At 43.9% G+C, this 25109-nt stretch overlaps 1 protein-coding gene and 1 long non-coding RNA gene across 2 annotated transcripts in view; both read left to right on the top strand.

Annotated features, from left to right (window-relative positions):
• Nucleotides 1–572: 572 nt before the first annotated feature.
• LOC139417004 (uncharacterized) overlaps nucleotides 573–25109 on the top strand; it is a 49234-nt gene continuing 24697 nt past the window's right edge. Inside the window, exons 1-2 of the mRNA XM_071166237.1 lie at nucleotides 573–803; nucleotides 9968–10324. Of these exons, the coding sequence (XP_071022338.1) occupies nucleotides 731–803; nucleotides 9968–10324 (430 nt within the window). The 5' untranslated portion in view covers nucleotides 573–730. The remainder of the gene's footprint in view (nucleotides 804–9967; nucleotides 10325–25109) is intronic.
• Nucleotides 15342–20179, top strand: LOC139415768 (uncharacterized). The gene is made up of 2 exons (XR_011635012.1): nucleotides 15342–17668; nucleotides 18822–20179. It is a non-coding gene; the product is annotated as an uncharacterized lncRNA (long non-coding RNA).

Below are 25109 nucleotides of genomic sequence, written 5' to 3' on the forward strand. Positions count from 1 at the left end.
AACTGACAGTGAAAGTCACATTTTAATGATCAACGTTCATGGGAAAATTTCACATCGTAAGTTGTTACTAATTTAAATATGCTCTACAGCCTACTTGTTGTCACATTTATTTCACCATTCCTATTTGTGCACATATCTGTTTTTAGGACATTTGACAAAGTTAATGTCCGTATCAGGGCTCCCTATTAGTCACTATTGTTCCAATATGATGTTCCAATATGTCCCGAGAGGCGCAGCGGTCTAAGGCAGTGCTTGAGGCGTCACTATAGACACAGCCTGGAATCAAACCAGGGTATCACAGCCTGCCGTGATTGGGAGTCCCATAGGGCTGCCTACAATTGGCGTCGTCCGGGTTTGGCCGGAGTAGGTCATCTTAATTGTTATTAACTGACTTGCCTAGTTGAAATAAAGGTTACATTAAAAAAAAAATCTGAACAGAAGACGGAGATGGATATCGCGAGATGACATGAAGTTAATGTCCATATCAGAACACTAGATGGAGCTAGATATCGCGAGATGATATTCAACTAGAAGTACTTCATGTGAAAGTAAAGTGTGAAACTCCACCAACCTTTTCCTCCGTTATTTCTGGAACAGACGCAGTGTTACATTATGTTCGTTGACAAATTAGCCTTTCAACTGTTTTGGTTTATTTTTCTAAACTCCTAATAGTTTTATTGACCAGTTACAAAGAGCTTTACCTTGGAGTCAGACTGGTTTTGTTAGTGAAATGAAGACCTTTCCGACCTCGGCGGTCTGGTGTTTTGGGATTCTGTTCATCAGTGTTTCATTGATAACGACAGGTAGGACACAACATTATTCCTTCATTATTTAGCCTGTAGGCTATTTTATTATCTGAACATAATATTAACAAGAAAGAAACGGGGAGAATTCAAGTGCAAGATCAAAACCGAGTGCAGGAATTGTAGATGTCTTTTCGTCTGATCAGACAGGACAGTTTGGGTGTGGTGGTGGTGCTGTAGGGTAGAAACACTTTTCACGATACTTCGATACAACAGTGACTTTTTCGTGCAGGTTAGGCGAATTTACGATGTAGGTTAGGAGAATTAGTTAAGTTTAGGTAAAGTGTTCGTTACGAAAATCGTAACTTTATATCGAAGTGGCTCATGAAGTAGAGGGTGTTAAATTGTTATACTAAAGGAAGTGTAGCCATGTTTATGACTAAAAAGAGGAGACGTTTTACACCGAAGATGGAGAGAACACATTACACCGGTTTTAACGTCTCTACCGGTTGCCAACAGAAGTAAAGACGGATTCAGTTTGGATATTCGCCTGTAGTTTTCCTTCCTCCACCAACAGCAGTTAGGGACCGTCAACATAGTGACAAATCACATTTTTCTAATTTCAACAGCTCTTTAACCATTACTCCTAAAACTTTCAATACTGGTTCTAGCTAACGCGATGGCATAGACACACAATGCAAACACTTTTTGTCGATTTACATATCGCACATTTAAGTTATTTACATTTTTGAATTTCAATAGTTCCTTGTTTGTGACCTACTGACTTCAAACAAGGTTCAGAATGTCTACTGACTACCCTTCTATATTGCACACCCTATATTGCCACCCAGGAGGCCCATAATCACCCCTTTCAATCATTTGCTTGCCCTTGTTTGAAGTCAGTAGGTCACATGACCAAGGAGCTATTGAAATGTCAAAGTATGTCAAAAGTGTGTAAAATCGTGTGAGATGAAAATCTGCATTGCAGTGCTAGCTGTGCCACCAGAGATTCTGGGTTCGAGCCCAGGCTCTGTCGCAGCCGGCCGTGACCGCGAGGCTCATCGGGCCAGTGTCGTCCATGTTAGGATTTTGTCCAATGGGACAAATGAAATTGGGGAGAAAAAAAGGGGTAAAAAAAGAAAGGGGTTATTATTTTCTGTTGTTGTTCCGACACCCGGTTGATACTACGATTTTTGGTTCTCAAGCCTATAAATATTGTGCACTTGATGGTGTAAAAACCAGTTAAAGTCCACTAAAGGTTAGCAGTCTGTAAGACAGAAAAGCCTCTGATGCCACCGGGCGTGACTCAGGGTTGGGGGCAGCACTCAGGCTGTGGAGGGTTGGGGACTTAGTCTCTGAGTGGATAAAAGCGGGCGGGTCACCAGGTGCACAAGGAGGCCTCCATCAGGCGCCCACTAAGTGCACATTGTTTGAGGTCAGTAGGTCACATGAACAAGGAGCTATTGAAATTAAAATGTAAAAAAAAAAAAGTTTGTAATTTGTTTTACGCTCCCTAACTAATTCAACCATGAATACAAAATGCTGCTCACATTTCCACATGTTTATTAGCTTTGCAAAGTGAATGTCCAAAGCGTGAAAATAAGACCTGTCCAATGTTGTGTGCAATTTTTCCAACAGCATGACACTTATTTTGGAGTCTGTGGCTCAAGTGATTTAAAAGCGCGAATATCCATCGAAAATCCAACCTGAAACTGATTTTTACCTTGGTGCGTTTTACGATTTGCCTTGAAGAGAGACAAATAATTCAGATGGCAAAATGTTTTCTCTTTGGTCATAAATATGGCTGAATCTAAGGAAGAGTAGACTCACCAGGTTGAAATAATGAAGGTTAGATTTGGGATCAAAGGGTTATGTTATGGTTAAGTATAATTTAGTGAGTGTTAAGATCATGGTAATGACTATAGAGATAGAGGATTCATCTTCATATCAGTACCATTATAGATTAGGGTAATGACTATAGAGGTAGAGGATTCATCTTCATATCAGAACCATTATAGATTAGGGTAATGACTATAGAGGTTGGTCTTTATATCAGTACCATTATAGATTATGGTAATGACTATAGAGATAGGTCTTTATACCAGTACCATTATAGATTAGGGTAATGACTATAGAGGTAGAGGATTCATCTTCATATCAGTACCATTATAGATTAGGGTAATGACTATAGAGGTAGAGGATTCATCTTCATATCAGTACCATTATAGATTAGGGTAATGACTATAGAGGTAGAGGATTCATCTTCATATCAGTACCATTATAGATTAGGGTAATGACTATAGAGATAGGTCTTTATATCAGTGCCATTATAGATTAGGGTAATGACTATAGAGATAGGTCTTTATATCAGTACCATTATAGATTAGGGTAATGACTATAGAGGTAGGTCTTTATATCAGTACCATTATAGATTAGGGTAATGACTATAGAGGTAGAGGATTCATCTTCATATCAGTACCATTATAGATTAGGGTAATGACTATAGAGATAGGTCTTTATATCAGTACCATTATAGATTAGGGTAATGACTATTGAGGGAGAGGATTCATCTTTATATCAGTACCATTATAGATTAGGGTAATGACTATAGAGATAGGACTTTATATCAGTACCATTATAGATTAGGGTAATGACTATAGAGGTTAGTCTTTATATCAGTACCATTATAGATTAGGGTAATGACTATAGAGATAGGTCTTTATATCAGTACCATTATAGATTAGGGTAATGACTATAGAGATAGGTCTTTATACCAGTACCATTATATATTAGGGTAATGACTATAGAGGTAGAGGATTCATCTTCATATCAGTACCATTATAGATTAGGGTAATGACTATAGAGATAGGTCTTTATATCAGTACCATTATAGATTAGGGTAATGACTATAGAGGTTGGTCTTTATATCAGTACCATTATATATTAGGGTAATGACTATAGAGGTAGAGGATTCATCTTCATATCAGTACCATTATAGATTAGGGTAATGACTATAGAGATAGGTCTTTATATCAGTGCCATTATAGATTAGGGTAATGACTATAGAGGTTGGTCTTTATATCAGTACCATAATAGATTAGGGTAATGACTATAGAGGGAGAGGATGCATCTTTATATCAGTACCATTATAGATTAGGGTATTGACTATAGAGATAGGTCTTTATACCAGTACCATTATAGATTAGGGTAATGACTATAGAGATAGGTCTTTATATCAGTACCATTATAGATTATGGTAATGACTATAGAGATAGGTCTTTATACCAGTACCATTATAGATTAGGGTAATGACTATAGAGATAGAGGATTCATCTTCATATCAGTACCATTATAGATTATGGTAATGACTATAGAGATAGGTATTTATATCAGTACCATTATAGATTAGGGTAATGACTATAGAGATAGGTCTTTATATCAGTACCATTATAGATTAGGGTAATGACTATAGAGATAGGTCTTTATATCAGTACCATTATAGATTAGGGTAATGACTATAGAGATAGGTCTTTATATCAGTACCATTATAGATTAGGGTAATGACTATAGAGATAGGTCTTATATCAGTACCATTATAGATTAGGGTAATGACTATAGAGGTAGGTCTTTATATCAGTACCATTATAGATTAGGGTAATGACTATAGAGGTAGGTCTTTATATAAGTACCATTATAGATAGGTCTTTATATCAATACCATTATAGATTAGGGTAATGACTATAGAGATAGGTCTTTATATCAGTACCATTATAGATTAGGGTAATGACTATAGAGATAGGTCTTTATATCAGTACCATTATAGATTAGGGTAATGACTATAGAGATAGGTCTTTATATCAGTACCATTATAGATTAGGGTAATGACTATAGAGATAGGTCTTTATATCAGTACCATTATAGATTAGGGTAATGACTACAGAGATAGGTCTTTATACATGTGGTGCTGTAGGGTGGTGGTGCTGTAGGGTGGTGGTGCTGTAGGGTGGTGGTGCTGTAGGGTGGTGGTGCTGTAGGGTGGTGGTGCTGTAGGGTGGTGGTGCTGTAGGGTGGTGGTGCTGTAGGGTGGTGGTGCTGTAGGGTGGTGGTGCTGTAGGGTGGTGGTGCTGTAGGGTGGTGGTGCTGTATGGTGGTGGTGCTGTAGGGTGGTGGTGCTGTAGGGTGGTGGTGCTGTAGGGTGGTGGTGCTGTAGGGTGGTGCTGTAGGGTGGTGGTGCTGTAGGGTGGTGGTACTGTAGGGTGGTGGTGCTGTAGGGTGGTGGTGCAGTAGGGTGGTGGTGCTGTAGGGTGGTGGTGCTGTAGGGTGGTGGTGCTGTAGGGTGGTGGTGCTGTAGGGTGGTGGTGCTGTAGGGTGGTGGTGCTGTAGGGTGGTGGTGCTGTAGGGTGGTGGTGCAGTAGGGTGGTGGTGCTGTAGGGTGGTGGTGCTGTAGGGTGGTGGTGCTGTAGGGTGGTGGTGCTGTAGGGTGGTGGTGCTGTAGGGTGGTGGTGCTGTAGGGTGGTGTCCGTGAGAGAACAACACTGTTTTCACGATACTTCGATACAACAGTGACTTTTTCCTAGCATGTTAGGAGAATTTACGATGTAGGTTAGGAGAATTAGTTAAGTTTAGGTAAAGTGTTAGCGAAAATGCTCTCCTAACTTGTTACGAAAATCGTAGCTGTATTGACGTGGCGCACAAAGTAGAGGGTGTTAAATTGTTGGGCTGAAGGAAGTGTAGCCATGTTTATGACTAAAAAGAGGAGACGTTTTACACCGAAGATGGAGAGAACACATTACACCGGTTTTAACGTCTCTACCGGAGTAAAGACCGATTCAGGTTGGATATTCGCCTGTAGTTTTCCTTCCTCCACCAACAGCAGTTAGGGACCGTCAACATAGTGACAAATCACATTTTTCTAATTTCAATAGTTAAAGGACACCAGAGGACAAAAATCAGTTAACCACCTAACTGAGGAACTCAATTTAACCTTGCGCAATACCCTAGATGCAGTTGCACCCCTAAAAACTAAAAACATTTCTCATAAGAAAGTAGCTCCCTGGTACACAGAAAATACCCGAGCTCTGAAGCAAGCTTCCAGAAAATTGGAACGGAAATGGCGCCACACCAAACTGGAAGTCTTCCGACTAGCTTGGAAAGACAGTACCGTGCAGTACCGAAGAGCCCTTACTGCTGCTCGATCATCCTATTTTTCTAACTTAATTGAGGAAAATAAGAACAATCCGAAATTCCTTTTTGATACTGTCGCAAAGCTAACTAAAAAGCAGCATTCCCCAAGAGAGGATGGCTTTCACATTAGCAGTGATAAATTCATGAACTTCTTTGAGGAAAAGATCATGATTATTAGAAAGCAAATGACGGACTCCTCTTTAAATCTGCGTATTCCTTCAAAGCTCAGTTGTCCTGAGTCTGCACAACTCTGCCAGGACCTAGGATCAAGAGAGTGTTTCAAGTGTTTTAGTACTATATCTCTTGACACAATGATGAAAATAATCATGGCCTCTAAACCTTCAAGCTGCATACTGGACCCTATTCCAACTAAACTACTGAAAGAGCTGCTTCCTGTGCTTGGCCCTCCTATGTTGAACATAATAAACGGCTCTCTATCCACCGGATGTGTACCAAACTCACTAAAAGTGGCAGTAATAAAGCCTCTCTTGAAAAAGCCAAACCTTGACCCAGTAAATATAAAAAACTATCGGCCTATATCGAATCTTCCATTCCTCTCAAAACTTTTAGAAAAAGCTGTTGCGCAGCAACTCACTGCCTTCCTGAAGACCAACAATGTATACGAAATGCTTCAGTCTGGTTTTAGACCCCATCATAGCACTGAGATGATACAGCACACTAACTGGCTCTTTCTGGGTCTGGGACAATGTGCTGTCTGGGATGAGGGGTCTGAGACAATGTACTGTCTGGGATGAGGGGTCTGAGACAATGTACTGTCTGGGATGAGGGGTCTGAGACAATGTACTGTCTGGGACAATGTACTGTCTGGGATGAGGTGTCTGAGGCAATTGCTGTCTGGGATGAGGTGTCTGAGGCAATTGCTGTCTGGGAGGAGAGGTGTGGGACAATGTGCTGTCTGGGAGGAGAGGTGTGGGACAATGTGCTGTCTGGGATGAGGGGTCTTGGACAATGTGCTGTCTGGGATGAGGAGTCTGGGACAATGTGCTGTCTGGTATGAGGGGTCTGGGATGAGGTGTGATGAGGTGTCTGGGATGAGGGGTCTGGGACAATGTACTGTCTGGGATGAGTTGTCTGGGACAATGTACTGTCTGGGATGAGGGGTCTGGGACAATGTGCTGTCTGGGATGAGGAGTCTGGGACAATGTACTGTCTGGTATGAGGGGTCTGGGATAAGGTGTCTGGAATGAGGAGTCTGGGACAATGTACTGTCTGGTATGAGGGGTCTGGGATGAGGAGTCTGGGATGAGGAGTCTGGGATGAGGTGTCTGGGACAATGTACTGTCTGGGATGAGGGGTCTGGGATAAGGTGTCTGGGATGAGGAGTCTGGGATGAGGAGTCTGGGATGAGGAGTCTGGGACAATGTACTGTCTGGGATGAGGAGTCTGGGACAATGTACTGTCTGGGATGAGGGGTCTGGGATAAGGTGTCTGGGATGAGGAGTCTGGGATGAGGAGTCTGGGATGAGGAGTCTGGGATGAGGAGTCTGGGATGAGGGGTCTGGGATAAGGTGTCTGGGATGAGGAGTCTGGGATGAGGAGTCTGGGATGAGGAGTCTGGGACAATGTACTGTCTGGGATGAGGGGTCTGGGATAAGGTGTCTGGGATGAGGAGTCTGGGATGAGGAGTCTGGGACAATGTACTGTCTGGGATGAGGGGTCTGGGATAAGGTGTCTGGGATGAGGAGTCTGGGATGAGGAGTCTGGGATGAGGAGTCTGGGATGAGGAGTCTGGGATGAGGAGTCTGGGATGAGGGGTCTGGGATGAGGAGTCTGGGATGAGGAGTCTGGGATGAGGAGTCTGGGATGAGGAGTCTGGGATGAGGGGTCTGGGATGAGGGGTCTGGGATGAGGGGTCTGGGATGAGGAGTCTGGGATGAGGAGTCTGGGATGAGGAGTCTGGGCCAAAGTTCTGTCTGGGATGAGGAGTCTGGGACAATGTACTGTCTGGGATGAGGAGTCTGGGATGAGGAGTCTGGGATGAGGAGTCTGGGATGAGGGGTCTGGGATGAGGGGTCTGGGATGAGGAGTCTGGGATGAGGAGTCTGGGATGAGGAGTCTGGGACAATGTTCTGTCTGGGATGAGGAGTCTGGGACAATGTACTGTCTGGGATGAGGAGTCTGGGATGAGGAGTCTGGGATGAGGAGTCTGGGATGAGGAGTCTGGGACAATGTTCTGTCTGGGATGAGGAGTCTGGGACAATGTGCTGTCTGGGATGAGGAGTCTGGGATGAGGAGTCTGGGATGAGGAGTCTGGGACAATGTTCTGTCTGGGATGAGGAGTCTGGGACAATGTGCTGTCTGGGATGAGGAGTCTGGGACAATGTGCTGTCTGGGATGAGGAGTCTGGGATGAGGAGTCTGGGATGAGGAGTCTGGGATGAGGAGTCTGGGATGAGGGGTCTGGGATGAGGAGTCTGGGATGAGGGGTCTGGGATGAGGGGTCTGGGATGAGGAGTCTGGGATGAGGGGTCTGGGATGAGGGGTCTGGGATGAGGGGTCTGGGATGAGGGGTCTGGGATGAGGAGTCTGGGATGAGGAGTCTGGGATGAGGAGTCTGGGATGAGGAGTCTGGGACAATGTACCGTCTGGGATGAGGAGTCTGGGATGAGGGGTCTGGGATGAGGAGTCTGGGATGAGGAGTCTGGGATGAGGAGTCTGGGACAATGTACTGTCTGGGATGAGGAGTCTGGGATTAGGAGTCTGGGATGAGGGGTCTAGGATGAGGAGTCTGGGATGAGGAGTCTGGGATGAGGAGTCTGGGATGAGGGGTCTGGGATGAGGAGTCTGGGATTAGGAGTCTGGGATGAGGGGTCTAGGATGAGGAGTCTGGGATGAGGAGTCTGGGATGAGGAGTCTGGGATGAGGGGTCTAGGATGAGGAGTCTGGGATGAGGAGTCTGGGATGAGGAGTCTGGGATGAGGAGTCTGGGATGAGGGGTCTAGGATGAGGAGTCTGGGATGAGGAGTCTGGGATGAGGAGTCTGGGATGAGGAGTCTGGGATGAGGAGTCTGGGATGAGGGGTCTGGGATGAGGAGTCTGGGATGAGGAGTCTGGGATGAGGAGTCTGGGATGAGGAGTCTGGGATGAGGAATAATACAGAATAATAAAACAAACACAAAAATAAATGTTATAAAAACAATCACATTCAACTTCATTCCTCAATCAATCATCTAACTGGCACATCTTATCTGTTATCCTGAGAATGGGGGGTTGGTAACTTATGATTATTTTCTTAATGAATGAAGTTACATATCGAGGGAGTTTCTGTCATATTGATTTGTAAATAAATAAGAGAATGCATCTCTCTTCTTTCAGACAGAGAGGTCCATCCCACATTAAGTACAGACTACAGTGATGAGTCCTAACATTGTCCCCTGTGATAAAACATATTGGTAGACAGTGGCCAAGGGTTTTTAAACAGAGGTTGCAACAATAAGGGATCATATCTTTCGCCTGGATTCACCTGGTCCGTCTGTCATGGAAAGAGCAGGTGTTCATAATGTTTTGTTAACTCAGTGTATAGTTTCTCATGGAAGCCTGCAGTACCCCGGTTGGCCTTCAACTTGAGTTACTTAATGAGAGGGGGCAGCACTGAGCTAGCCTGCATGTTATGTCTAATGTCAGCCTGCAGTACCCCGGTTGGCCTTCCACTTGAGTTCCTTAATGAGAGGGGGCAGCACTGAGCTAGCCTGCATGTTATGTCTAATGGCAGCCTGCAGTACCCCTGTTGGCCTTCAACTTGAGTTACTTAATGAGAGGGGGCAGCACTGAGCTAGCCTGCAACGTCACTTCCTGGAGTAGCTCAAACTGTCTACATAAATCTCCCACATGAGATGCCATCTTAACCACCTTCATTTAGCTTCAATGCTGTTGAGTCTTCACATAGGAATGAATGATGTCATAATGGGCCAGAATCCATGGAGCAACAGGAAGTTGTCTTTAACTGTGTGATTGGTGGCTTTGTTCATTCATATGGCCAAAGTCCAGTTATCTCTGACTGTGTCCTTTGTTTTTCTCCAGGGTCGTCTGAGGTTCAGGTTGTTGGACCGGCTGACCGAGTCGTTGCCTTAGCTGGTGATGACATCATTCTACCATGTTTCCTGAAACCCAATGTCAGTGCTAAGAACATGACAGTGAACTGGACAAGATTGAACGCAAAAGCAGAAAACGTCCATCTTTACGATGAAAGTCGAGACTCCTATGTGGACCAGTTTCCATCCTACAAGGGAAGGACATCAATGTTTCATGAAGAACTGAAGAACGGCAACGTCTCCTTAAAGCTGAACAGAGTTAATCTCTCTGATGCTGGAAACTACAGCTGCCTCATTCCAACACTGACCAGCCAGGTGAAGAACACCACTGTTCAACTCCTTGTTGGTGAGTCATGAATACTGGAGATGTGATCAGAGGTTGTATTGGTAAATCTGGCTAAATGATTGGCTGCTAAAATATCAACATGTCTTCCTCCCTCATCATTCCTTCCTCTGTTATAGATCATGTATTCAGCTGGTCTTCCTCCCTCATCAGTCCTTCCTCTGTTATAGATCATGTATTCAGCTGGTCTTCCTCCCTCATCATTCCTTCCTCTGTTATAGATCATGTATTCAGCTGGTCTTCCTCCCTCATCATTCCTTCCTCTGTTATAGATCATGTATTCAGCTGGTCTTCCTCCCTCATCATTCCTTCCTCTGTTATAGATCATGTATTCAGCTAGTCTTCCTCCCTCATCATTCCTTCCTCTGTTATAGATCATGTATTCAGCTAGTCTTCCTCCCTCATCATGTATTCAGCTGGTCTTCCTCCCTCATCATTCCTTCCTCTGTTATAGATCATGTATTCAGCTGGTCTTCCTCCCTAATGATGTATTCAGCTGGTCTTCCTCCCTCATCATTCCTTCCTCTGTTATAGATCATGCATTCAGCTGGTCTTCCTCCCTCATCATTCCTTCCTCTGTTAGAGATATGTATTCAGCTGGTCTTTGTTAAGAGTGTTTAATTTTAATTGGGTGTTAAAACATAGAGGAATTTAATTCCTGCAACAATTGGTCCTTCGAACCGGGATCTAAATATCCGTCCCTGCCATCTGGAGGTCCGCCGAAAAAATCGTGCACAAGCGGGTCTGGTCCCGTCATTTAAGACCTGGCCTCTGAATTGAGGGAAAAGACCAGGCCGATGTACACCCCAGACCGACAGGGACGGTGACTAGATCCAACGAACAGTGCTCTTCCCAGTCGGCAGCAAGGTCAGTAGCCTTTATTCTCGAATTTGGGAGGGATTATTTTGGATATTTTTGATTGAATTGAATGGTGCTTGAACATTCTGAACAAATACAATGGGTTTCTACTTTGTGTTTTAACCAAAATCGATAGGAAGGAAACAGGTCTGAAATTGACCTGTGGTAAGGTGCGCTACCATTAAATAAACTAGAGCTTAATACATCCTGGTTTTGCAAGCCGGAAGGTTATTAAGGAGAGATATAGTACGTATTGTGTGATAGGACGGTCGTTCTGTACAAATAGGATAGCCATGAATTCAAAAGACAAACCTAAATAAAGTTTTAACCTGAGTAGTCTTATCTGTATATGGGAAGTAGTCTGACTATGAAGAAGTAGCAGATAGATATATTAAAACAGGTGAGGATAAATTAGGCTTGGTGAGAAGGCAGGGTAATTCTAGGCAAACAGAAAAATTGAACCTGTACAATGCTGAAAGAAATTAATATCTAAAGAAGAGGAGAGGGAAACTTAGTCTAGAGTAGTGAGATATGAGATATTAACGTTGAAAGTCCCAAGGAGAATATCCTACGGGTGAAATGTAATGTCTGATCAAAAGTCATCTATAGATGAGGTTTCCAGGAAGGAGAAATACATACTGATTATCATTAAAGAGACACACGCATAGTCAGACAGAAAAGCAACTAAGTAACGGCAGATTCATAGAAATACACGCACATAGAAGGTCAAATTAAATATAGAAAGGCATAGATAAGTGATTATATACCATAGCTACTAGTAACGGTAAGGATTTATTAATCATGGGTAGTAAATCCTCCAAGGAGGTCCCGGAATGGACGGGAGATTACCGTTATATGGAGCAGAAAGACCGAAGGAATATTGATTTCTGTTTAAAATGGGAAAAAAGGTATGGTTTTGATGGGCATCTAGATGTTGAAAAGTTAGAAGTTCTTATAAAACAGATGCATAAGGAATGTGGCTGGGATGGAGGGCAACGAACCCACTGTTCGGGTCTAACGACCTTGGACACAGAGGGACATAGAACAGGCAGTAGAAGGAATCCCACACCCTAAAACAGGAATGGCAGGGTTTGAGAGAGATCTAAACGGACTAGTGTCCAGTTTCAGCCTAAACACAGGGGAGGGGGAAAGAGCAGTTAGAACCATAGTGGGAAAGGATTGGTTTGCTGTGCACGGAGCCTGGGTGCCAACGGGGAATAATGGGGACATTATACAGTGGAGCCCGGGACCTGGGTGCCAACGGGGAATGATGGGGACATTATACAGTGGAGCCCGGGACCTGGGTGCCAACGGGGAATAATGGGGACATTATACAGTGGAGCCCGGGACCTGGGTGCCAACGGGGAATGATGGGGACATTATACAGTGGAGCCCGGGACCTGGGTGCCAACGGGTAATAATGGGGACATTATACAGTGGAGCCCGGGACCTGGGTGCCAACGGGGAATGATGGGGACATTATACAGTGGAGCCCGGGACGTGGGTGCCAACGGGGAATAATGGGTACATTATACAGTGGAGCCCGGGACCTGGGTGCCAACGGGGAATGATGGGGACATTATACAGTGGAGCGCGGGACTTGGGGAGCCATTTAGAGCAAAAATTACAGAACTCTGCGCTAACCTAACTGAACATTACCACCGACACGCCGACTTCTCTAAGGTAACTGAATGTAGACAGGGAGAAAATGAGACAGTCAGTCAGTACCTAGAACGTTTAAAATATGTATTTAATGCCAACAGTGGTACTCCAGAACCAGCTCTGGGGGGGGGGGGGGGGGGGGGGGGGGGGGGGGGGGGGGGGGATCAAAATACCCCTTATCATCAGCAACTAAAAATAGCCTTATTAACTGGAATGCGCGTTGAAAACAGTAGGGAGGTGAAAAATAACTTAGTGGGGTGGGGGTTGGTAACTGACACAGAGGTTAAAATAACTTAGTGGGGTGGGGGTTGGCAACTGACACAGAGGTTAAAATAACTTAGTGGGGTGGGGGTTGGCAACTGACACAGAGGTTAAAATAACTTAGTTACGTAAGAACAGAGAGAGCAGGACGGGAGGTAAGAACAGAGAGAGCAGGACGGGAGGTAAGAACAGAGAGAGCAGGACGGGAGGTAAGAACAGAGGGAGCAGGACGGGAGGTAAGAACAGAGAGAGCAGGACGGGAGGTAAGAACAGAGAGAGCAGGACGGGAGGTAAGAACAGAGAGAGCAGGACGGGAGGTAAGAACAGAGAGAGCAGGACGGGAGGTAAGAACAGAGAGAGCAGGACGGGGGCAGATAGAAAGGGAAGGTCAGGTAAAGGGGGGAAAGGGGAGCTAAAATGTTATAATTGTAATCAAAACGGACATTTCGCCAGGGAATGCGAGGCTCCATGTGGATATTGTAAAAAAAAAAAGGACATCAGAGCCGCTATTGTAAACAAAAACCACAGAGACAGGGGGGCAAAAAGGAAAAGGGAGAGAGACGCCCAAAAACCTGACTCAGACAGCGACGAGGACAAATCCTGACTAGAAACGGATACTGCTAAAATAGTCAGGAAAGAAGTAGTGGACTGGTACGACGAAAAGGACGGCGACTGTAGTAATGGCACTTCCGACCTTAACAATCTAGACGAGATTGACGCAGAGACTGAGGTATTTGAATTGGCAACAGTAGACCTTGCACTTGCTCAGGAAGAGAAACCTTTCTTGACACTTGCAGTTATGGGAAAGAGAATTACATTTGTGTGTGATACGGGGGCATGCAGGACAGCCATATGCAGTGAGGATGCACCACAAGGGATTCATCCCTCAGGGGATAAGATAATTGTTCGTTCTGCATCTGGCCACCATTGTGTAGAGACTCTCGACTCCCATCACTGTGTAGAGACTCTCGACTCCCACCATTATGTAGAGACTCTCGACTCCCACCATTATGTAGAGACTCTCGACTCCCACCATTATGTAGAGACTCTCGACTCCCATCACTGTGTAGAGACTCTCGACTCCCACCATTATGTAGAGACTCTCGACTCCCATCACTGTGTAGAGACTCTCGACTCCCATCACTGTGTAGAGACTCTCGACTCCCACCATTATGTAGAGACTCTCGACTCCCATCACTGTGTAGAGACTCTCGACTCCCACCATTATGTAGAGACTCTCGACTCCCATCACTGTGTAGAGACTCTCGACTCCCATCACTGTGTAGAGACTCTCGACTCCCATCACTGTGTAGAGACTCTCGACTCCCACCATTATGTAGAGACTCTCGACTCCCATCACTGTGTAGAGACTCTCGACTCCCATCACTGTGTAGAGACTCTCGACTCCCATCACTGTGTAGAGACTCTCGACTCCCATCACTGTGTAGAGACTCTCGACTCCCATCACTGTGTAGAGACTCTCGACTCCCATCACTGTGTAGAGACTCTCGACTCCCACCATTATGTAGAGACTCTCGACTCCCACCACTGTGTAGAGACTCTCGACTCCCATCACTGTGTAGAGACTCTCGACTCCCATCACTGTGTAGAGACTCTCGACTCCCATCACTGTGTAGAGACTCTCGACTCCCATCACTGTGTAGAGACTCTCGACTCCCATCACTGTGTAGAGACTCTCGACTCCCATCACTGTGTAGAGACTCTCGACTCCCATCACTGTGTAGAGACTCTCGACTCCCATCACTGTGTAGAGACTCTCGACTCCCATCACTGTGTAGAGAGACTCTCGACTCCCATCACTGTGTAGAGACTCTCGACTCCCATCACTGTGTAGAGACTCTCGACTCCCATCACTGTGTAGAGACTCTCGACTCCCATCACTGTGTAGAGACTCTCGACTCCCATCACTGTGTAGAGACTCTCGACTCCCATCACTGTGTAGAGACTCTCGACTCCCATCACTGTGTAGAGACTCTCGACTCCCATCACTGTGTAGAGACTCTCGACTCCCATCACTGTGTGTAGAGACTCTCGACTCCCATCACTGTGTGTAGAGACTCTCGACTCCCATCACTCTCAGACATGAAATGACTGAGGGGGAGACGACGGTCCCAGTACTCATATCGAAGTTGTGTCCTGTGAATCTATTGGGGAGAGACGTCATGAAACTCTTGAATATTACCATAACACCTACAGACTGAGGGGGAGGCGACGGTCCCAGTACTCATATCAAAGTTGTGTCCTGTGAATCTATTGGGGAGAGACGTCATGAAACTCTTGAATATTACCATAACACCTACAGACAGAGGTATGAAAGCCCAGGTTGTTAAGAATAACATGGTAATCTGTGGGGAAGGAGATCCGCATTATTGGTATAGTCAAGATCTATTGAGGGGAGGTTTAACAGACATACCCAAAGCATTGATGGAACTAACAGATTATGTAATATCAGGACCCACTAAAATGTCTCCAGATGACTTGCACTGTACACTGTGGACAGACACCCTGGCCCCGACCTGGTATATGAGAGGGCACTTCTGAGAACCACTGAGCGAACCATTGGTCTGAAATGGCTTTACTATGATTCAACTCATGCAGCTGTGGAACTGCCTACTCATATCCAGGCCCTGTACAGAGAAAAATGGAGCCCCCATGTGGCCCTAGCTAAAGAACCCTCTGGGCAGTGGAAGGATATGGGATATTGGGCGACAAAGTGGCCCTAGGTAAAGAACCCACTGGGCAGTGGAAGGATATGGGATATTGGGTGACAAAGTGGCCCTAGCTAAAGAACCCCCTGGGCAGTGGAAGGATATGGGATATTGGGTGACAAAGTGGCCCTAGCTAAAGAACCCTCTGGGCAGTGGAAGGATATGGGATATTAGGTGACAAAGTGGCCCTAGCTAAAGAACCCTCTGGGCAGTGGAAGGATATGGGATATTAGGTGACAGTGGCCCTAGCTAAAGAACCCTCTGGGCAGTGGAAGGATATGGGATATTGGGTGACAAAGTGGCCCTAGCTAAAGAACCCTCTGGGCAGTGGAAGGATATGGGATATTGGGTGACAAAGTGGCCCTAGCTAAAGAACCCTCTGGGCAGTGGAAGGATATGGGATATTGGGCGACAAAGTGGCCCTAGCTAAAGAACCCTCTGGGCAGTGGAAGGATATGGGATATTGGGTGACAAAGTGGCCCTAGCTAAAGAACCCTCTGGGCAGTGGAAGGATATGGGATATTGGGTGACAAAGGGGAAAAGTCTAACAGACTGGGTAACGGGAGGGATATGGACAGCGTTAGCATTGAGGCACATGCTAAGGGCATGGATAGCATTAGCATTGAGGCACATACTAAGGGCATGGACAGCGTTAGCATTGAGGCACATACCCCTGGCATGGATAGCATTAGCATTGAGGCACATACTAAGGGCATGGATAGCGTCAGTATTGGGAATAGACGGGCAGATGAGGAAGCGAAGAGAGCGGTGGGGAAACCACACTCACACTCACACTTAAAGGAGGAAGTTTATATCAACACCGAAATACTGAGGGAAAGTCAGCTTGGAGCCCCCATTAAGGACGTTATTAGATGGGTCAAAATGGGAGCCGTAGATAGAGGAGGTATCTGGCACAAAGGGAATCTACCAATTTGACCAAAGTCACTGTTTAAATATGCTGCTATATTGTTACATGGGCAAAGCCATGTATCAACAGGGGGTGTGGTAGGGTTATTTAAACAACACTTTGTAGCATATGGAATAACTAACTATTTTAAAAACTTTTGCTCACAGTGCACTATATGCGCACAAAGTAACCACCAAGGTAAAGTGAGGGCACCACCCGGCGGCTAAGTATCCATTCCAACAATTGGAAATTGAATTATTATTATTATTGAATTAACTAAAAGTGAAAATAAGAAATGGTGTTTAACAATTATTGACAAATATACTAAATGGATAGAGGCGTTTCCTACATCTTCAGCAGACGCAGAAACAGTAGCTAGAGCATTATGTCAAGAGATTATCCCGCGATTTGGACTGCCAGAAACTATTTATAGCGACAATGGTTCCCATTTTTCTAATCAAGTAATTGATAATATAGGTCAGAAATTGAATATAAACATGAAGAAACATTGTTCTTATCACCCCCAGAGCGCTGGTCTTATCGAGCGCATGAATCAATCGGTAAAAAGTAGATTAAGGAAAACACACCCAAGCACCGGAATGAACTGGGTAAAATGCCTGCCCATAGTGTTAATGACTATTAGAATAATCCCTGATAGGGAGGGGCTATCTCCATTTGAGAAGGTTTTTGGTAGACCCTATAGAATGCCCCAATTAGGACGATTGGAGGAAGCAGATATAGAAGTGGAAAGCAGTATGGTGGAACACATGAGGAGGTTGTTCGTATGTCAAAAGTTTTATGCCCAACAGGAGAACTACAGAAGGAGGTGGCACACGAGATTCAACCAGGAGACTGGGTCTGGAGAGAAGAAACTGGAAGCAGCCACGGTGGGAGGGGCCATTCCAAGTACTCCTGGTGACTGCCTTCGCGGTGAGATTAGCCGAAAGAGCTACCTGGGTGCATATCACACATTGTAAGAGTGTAAGACACAGTGACACTGTCAAGCAATCACAGGAGTAGGAGAGGAACCGTGACCCATATGGAACGGGGGTCAAACTCCTTCTGAAGATTCCCTATACCCGACCTTTCCCCAGCTGGGAGCGTTCATAGAAGTGAAGTGATGGCTTGGCCTCTGGCTGTTGGTATGTTCTCGGGGAGAGGGTGGGGCTTCACATGTGCGCTGACCGTCCTGAGCTGTTTTATTGTGGGGGCCATATTCCTGATCCACCATGACCCCCCGGAGAATGCCAAAGAGAGTAACTTAACTCATGTGCTAGATGAGGGAACTTTGATGTTACCAAAGCATCTCAAAAGGTCACTGAAACAAAACAGTAAGGAAGTGAGAGTGGAATTGGGTAAGGATATCTCAGTCGAATTCTATGTAGACCAAATGGGGTCATTCACTCCTTGGTGGTCAAGGACCATGGGTCTCTATGGGAAGTATTTGTGTAAATCACAGTGTAATTCATGGAGCCAGGTCATAGCTCACACTGAAAGGGATGGCTACGTAAACCCATACACCCAATTTGGGACCAGATGGAGTATAGTAAGGGTTGGTGTTTTGGACTGTGTTCCCGAGCAGAGGAAGTATTGTACAAAGGTGCGAATTAACATTAAAGCGGTCAAGACCCAGGATCTCTGGTTATGGTATGTAGGCTTCGACCAGTTTTCAACTGATACTATGGTACCGTTCCAGGTGGCAGAGGTTAGAGTTGATAAGGAGAATGTGATCGGCCGGAGTTCAACCAATCTCTCTAACACAACGGATATTCCTAGTGTAATCATCCAGGGTAAAGGACTAGTACGAATAGTTCAGACCAAAGACCTTAAAGAAGTTATAGAGGTGGAGACTGGGTTTGGGGATTCCAACTAATGGTTGGAATGGATTCCATATACGGACAGATCAGTAGCTAAAGAAGAATGTTATGCCTGTGCCACAGCTAAACCTCAGTAAACAACTATCCCTTTTCCACTTAACGGAATTAATTCCCCTAAGGGAATGGCCTGTATGGTAAAGCTGTTCATGAAAGCAGGAATGCCAGATAATGACAGTTGTATTGATTTGCACTATTTATATCCACAGGTTCCCCTTAAATCAAGACTTCCTCCCTTCACAGTGACCAGAGGAGAATATTACTGTTTGGCCCGGTACAGTACACATGGGAAAAATGTGGGGGAAGTTAGTACCTGCAATAGGACAGAGAATATTACCACTGACGAGACCATGTCTGATTTGACAGGCTGGTTGAACTCTGGGGATTTCAATAAGGTAAAGTGGGCCAGGGCCGACATCTGGTGGTTGTGTGGGGGAATGATGTTATGGCCAGTATTACCGGCAGATTGGACAGGATTATGTGCCCTTGTACATTTGGGAATGCCTTTCACACTCATTCAACACCAAGACATGAAGTTAGCCAAACGGGAGAAAAGAGGTACTCCATCTGGGTCTTTTGATGACAGAGTATATATTGATAACATTGGGGTTCCACGGGAGGTGCCAGATGAGTTCAAAGCAAGAAATCCGATCCTAGCAGGATTAGAGTCAAGCATTTTCTGGTGGTCTACTCTCAATAAGAACGTGGACTGGATTAATTAAATTTATTATAATCAACAGCGCTTTATCAATTATATCAGAGATGCTATTAAAAGTTTGGCAGAACAGACTGAAGCAACCAGCCTAATGGCTTGGCAGAATAGAATTGCATTAGATATGTTATTGGCTGAAAAGGGAGGAGTATGCGTGACCTTCGGGAACATGTGTTGTACTTTCATCCCAAATAACACAGCTCCGGACAGATCAGTGACCAAAGCCTCAGCTGGTTTGACCACCCTGGCTCACGGTTTGGCAGAAAACTCTGGGGTGGATATCTCTTTGACTAACTGGTTTGATAGTATGTTTGGAAAATGGAAAAATGTTATGATCACTGTGTTATGGGCTACATTCACCTGTGTGACTGTTTTAGTTTTATGTGGCTGTTGTCTAATTTCCTGTGTACGAGACCTTATTTCCAGGACTCTGGAGAAATCGATGACACAACAGATGGAAATAGGCTTTTTAATATTACAATATAACTACAATGTGTGATTGGATGTAGAATATTTAATCAAATGGTGGATATGTTAAGGGGATTTTATCAATAATGACTAATTATGTATACATTTCAATCAGGACTGACTAATCAGAATACTATTATGTTACTGTATATGTACTAATCAGAATACTATTATGTTACTGTATATGTACTAATCAGAATACTATTATGTTACTGTATATGTACTAATCAGAATACTATTATGTTACTGTATATGTACTAATCAGAATACTATTATGTTACTGTATATGTACTAATCAGAATACTATTATGTTACTGTATATGTATGAATTTTCTTTTTAATCCTAGTACTGAATATAATGTGTGTAAATATAATCAAGAATTAGAACAATGACTGTCTGTTCCTTGGTAGAAATGAATGAACTATATCGCCAGACTGGCTAGAATGCTAATCTACACTGGCTGACCTTGGCTCTAGGTGAGGAGGGAAGGCTTGAGAACTATAGAGCCTTTCTACCAGTGTCAAGAAGAGACAGAACATTTATAATCAAGAATTAGAACAATGACTGTCTGTTCCTTGGTAGAAATGAATGAACTATATCGCCAGACTGGCTAGAATGCTAATCTACACTGGCTGACCTTGGCTCTAGGTGAGGAGGGAAGGCTTGAGAACTATAGAGCCTTTCCACCAGTGTCAAGAAGAGATGTCAGCGTTTTCTAAATGTTCCGTCATTTTCAGTTTATAACCTGTGGTAAAATGTGGAAGGAGCAGTATTCTTGTGAATAAAAGCTGCTGTTTGACTTTAAGACTGGGCTCTGTCCATTTTTATAAAATAAGGGTCATACAAATCCTTATGAATTGACAGAGTGTTTAATTTTAATTGGGTGTTAAAACATAGAGGAATTTAATTCCTGCAACAGTCTTCCTCCCTCATCATGTATTCAGCTGGTCTTCCTCCCTCATCAGTCCTTCCTCTGTTATAGATCATGTATTCAGCTGGTCTTCCTCCCTCATCATTCCTTCCTCTGTTATAGATCATGTATTCAGCTGGTCTTCCTCCCTCATCATGTATTCAGCTGGTCTTCCTCCCTCATCATTCCTTCCTCTGTTAGTGGTCATGTATTCAGCTGGTCTTCCTCCCTCATCATGTATTCAGCTGGTCTTCCTCCCTCATCATTCCTTCCTCTGTATAGATCATGTATTCAGCTGGTCTTCCTCCCTCATCATGTATTCAGCTGGTCATCCTCCCTCATCATGTATTCAGCTGGTCTTCCTCCCTCATCATGTATTCAGCTGGTCTTCCTCCCTCATCATGTATTCAGCTGGTCATCCTCCCTCATCATGTATTCAGCTGGTCTTCCTCCCTCATCATGTATTCAGCTGGTCTTCCTCCCTCATCATGTATTCAGCTGGTCTTCCTCCCTCATCATGTATTCAGCTGGTCATCCTCCCTCATCATGTATTCAGCTGGTCTTCCTCCCTCATCATGTATTCAGCTGGTCTTCCTCCCTCATCATTCCTTCCTCTGTTATAGATCATGTATTCAGCTGGTCTTCCTCCCTCATCATGTATTCAGCTGGTCTTCCTCCCTCATCATTCCTTCCTCTGTTAGTGGTCATGTATTCAGCTGGTCTTCCTCCCTCATCATGTATTCAGCTGGTCTTCCTCCCTCATCATTCCTTCCTCTGTATAGATCATGTATTCAGCTGGTCTTCCTCCCTCATCATGTATTCAGCTGGTCTTCCTCCCTCATCATGTATTCAGCTGGTCATCCTCCCTCATCATGTATTCAGCTGGTCTTCCTCCCTCATCATGTATTCAGCTGGTCTTCCTCCCTCATCATGTATTCAGCTGGTCTTCCTCCCTCATCATGTATTCAGCTGGTCTTCCTCCCTCATCATGTATTCAGCTGGTCATCCTCCCTCATCATGTATTCAGCTGGTCTTCCTCCCTCATCATTCCTTCCTCTGTTATAGATCATGTATTCTGCTGGTCTGTCACACTGTCTGTGTCCCAATATTCCTACTGTTGACTCACTGTCCGTGTCCCAATATTCCTACTACCTACTGTTGACTCACTGTCTGTGTCCCAATATTCCTACTACCTACTGTTGACTCACAGTAGTTACTATGTACTGATAGTAATACATACTATAGAGAATGTATTGTATAGTCAACAGCATTGTGCTGCTTTGCTCATTGATTTGTCCAAGGCTTTTGACACAGTGAATTATTGATGTCATTCAAGTAAAGCTGTTATGGTTTAATGATTATCTCAGTGTTACATCACAATGTATTCAGGTTGATGACATGTTAATACTGGAGTGCTGCAGGGTTCTGTTAATACTGGAGTGCTGCAGGGTTCTGTTAATACTGGAGTGCTGCAGGGTTCTGTTAATACTGGAGTGCTGCAGGGTTCTGTTAATACTGGAGTGCTGCAGGGTTCTGTTAATACTGGAGTGCTGCAGGGTTCTGTTAATACTGGAGTGCTGCAGGGTTCTGTTAATACTGGAGTGCTGCAGGGTTCTGTTAATACTGGAGTGCTGCAGGGTTCTGTTAATACTGGAGTGCTGCAGGGTTCTGTTAATACTGGAGTGCTGCAGGGTTCTGTTAATACTGGAGTGCTGCAGGGTTCTGTTAATACTGGAGTGCTGCAGGGTTCTGTTAATACTGGAGTGCTGCAGGGTTCTGTTAATACTGGAGTGCTGCAGGGTTCTGTTAATACTGGAGTGCTGCAGAGTTCTGTTAATACTGGAGTGCTGCAGGGTTCTGTTAATACTGGAGTGCTGCAGGGTTCTGTTAATACTGGAGTGCTGCAGGGTTCTGTTAATACTGAAGTGCTGCAGGGTTCTGTTAATACTGGAGTGCTGCAGGGTTCTGTTAATACTGGAGTGCTGCAGAGTTCTGTTAATACTGGAGTGCTGCAGGGTTCTGTTAATACTGGAGTGCTGCAGGGTTCTGTTAATACTGGAGTGCTGCAGGGTTCTGTTAATACTGGAGTGCTGCAGGGTTCTGTTAATACTGGAGTGCTGCAGGGTTCTGTTAATACTGGAGTGCTGCAGGGTTCTGTTAATACTGGAAGTGCTACAGGGTTCTGTTAATACTGGAGTGCTGCAGGGTTCTGTTAATACTGGAGTGCTGCAGGGTTCTGTTAATACTGGAGTGCTGCAGGGTTCTGTTAATACTGGAGTGCTGCAGAGTTCTGTTAATACTGGAGTGCTGCAGGGTTCTGTTAATACTGGAGTGCTGCAGGGTTCTGTTAATACTGGAGTGTTGCAGGGTTCTGTTAATACTGGAGTGTTGCAGGGTTCTGTTAATACTGGAGTGTTGCAGGGTTCTGTTAATACTGGAGTGTTGCAGGGTTCTGTTAATACTGGAGTGCTGCAGGGTTCTGTTAATACTGGAGTGTTGCAGGGTTATGTTAATATTGTTGGGGTGCTGCAGGGTTCTGTTAATATTGGAGTGTTGCAGGGTTCTGTTAATATTGGAGTGCTGCAGGGTTCTGTTAATGTTTAATGTTGTTGATTAGGTATTTCTCAAATAGCAGGAAGTGTTTAATGTTGTTGACTAGGTATTTCTCAAATAGCAGGAAGTGTTTAATGTTGTTGATTAGGTATTTCTCAAATAGCAGGAAGTGTTTAATGTTGTTGACTAGGTATTTCTCAAATAGCAGGAAGTGTTTAATGTTGTTGATTAGGTATGTCTCAGATAGCAGGAAGTGTTTAATGTTGTTGATTAGGTATTTCTCAAATAGCAGGAAGTGTTTAATGATGTTGACTAGGCATTTCTTAAATAGCAGGAAGTGTTTAGTGTTGTTGACTAGGCATTTCTCAAATAGCAGGAAGTGTTTAATGTTGTTGATTAGGTATGTCTCAGATAGCAGGAAGTGTTTAATGTTGTTGATTAGGTATTTCTCAAATAGCAGGAAGTGTTTAATGATGTTGACTAGGCATTTCTTAAATAGCAGGAAGTGTTTAGTAGTGTTGACTAGGCATTTCTCAAATAGCAGGAAGTCTTTAATGTTGTTGTTTAGGTATGTCTCAGATAGCAGGAAGTGTAATGTTGTTGATTAGGTATTTCTCAGATAGCAGGAAGTGTTTAATGTTGTTGATTAGGCATTTAGGCAAAGGTCCATCTAGGGTCGGAAACCTTCTGGTAAATGTCTGGACATTTTCTATGGGAAGTTAAGGGAATTTTGCTTTAATTCACCAAAAAACTTAGCTTATATCAGTGAACCTTTTTTGTGGGAAACACATAAGGCAATTCTAGGTCTTGTGGCATATTTTGGTTAAACTATCCCCAATTCAATGGAAATGCAACCCTCTGCATTAGAGGTCGACCGATTTAATCGGCATGGTTAATTAGGGCCGATTTCAAGTTTCCAGAACAATCGGTAATCGGCATTTTTGGACGCCGATTACATTGCATTCCACGAGGAGACTTCGTGGCAGGCTAACCACCTGTTACGCGAGTGAAGGAAGGTGCAAAAGTAAGTTGCTAGCTAGCATTAAACTTATCTTATAAAAAACAATCAATCTTTACATAATCACTAGTTAACTACACATGGTTGATGATATTACGAGGTTAACTAGCTTGTCCTGAGTTGCATATAATCAATGCAGTGCCTGTTAATATATCATCGAATCACATTCTACTTCAACTTCGCCAAACTCTGCTTGCAGATGTAAGAGAAGAAATCCCTACTGCCCACGTCACTGTTGCTCCAAGCTCCAAGCTCCAAATACATCAAAGTACTATAATTTTACATGTGTATGTTGAAAACGTTTTTGGGAGATGTGATGGATCATTCAATATTCCCTTTCTTTTGTTGTTTGGTGAAATCATCCCATGTGAAGAGTCAACTCATTGAATTAAAGTTCAATTCATAACTAAATAGTTTTTATATTTAAAATGGAAGGATTTAATCATGTGCAATTTTTTTTTTAAATGTCTACTTATGATTAAGGTTAAAGGTTTATGTTTCTGTCTCCATATGATATGGTAAATATATCCAATGCAAAACACATCTACATTTAAATGGTATTAATATTAATTCCCATATATTCCCGTTAATTCCCATATATTCCTGTTAATTCCCATATATTCCCGTTAATTCCCATATATTCCCGTTAATTCCCATATATTCCCGTTAATTCCCACGGAAAGTTTCCACCTCTGAATATTCCCCAAAATGTGCAACCCTACATGGATGTAGTACTGTAGATATGTGGTAGTGGTGGACTAGGGGCCTGAGGGCACACAGTGGGTTGTGAAATCTGTGAATGTATTGTAATGGTTTAAAATTGTGTCAACTGCCT

Source organism: Oncorhynchus clarkii, chromosome 9 (genome assembly GCF_045791955.1).
Source record: "Oncorhynchus clarkii lewisi isolate Uvic-CL-2024 chromosome 9, UVic_Ocla_1.0, whole genome shotgun sequence".
Classification (NCBI taxonomy): Eukaryota; Metazoa; Chordata; class Actinopteri; order Salmoniformes; family Salmonidae; genus Oncorhynchus; species Oncorhynchus clarkii.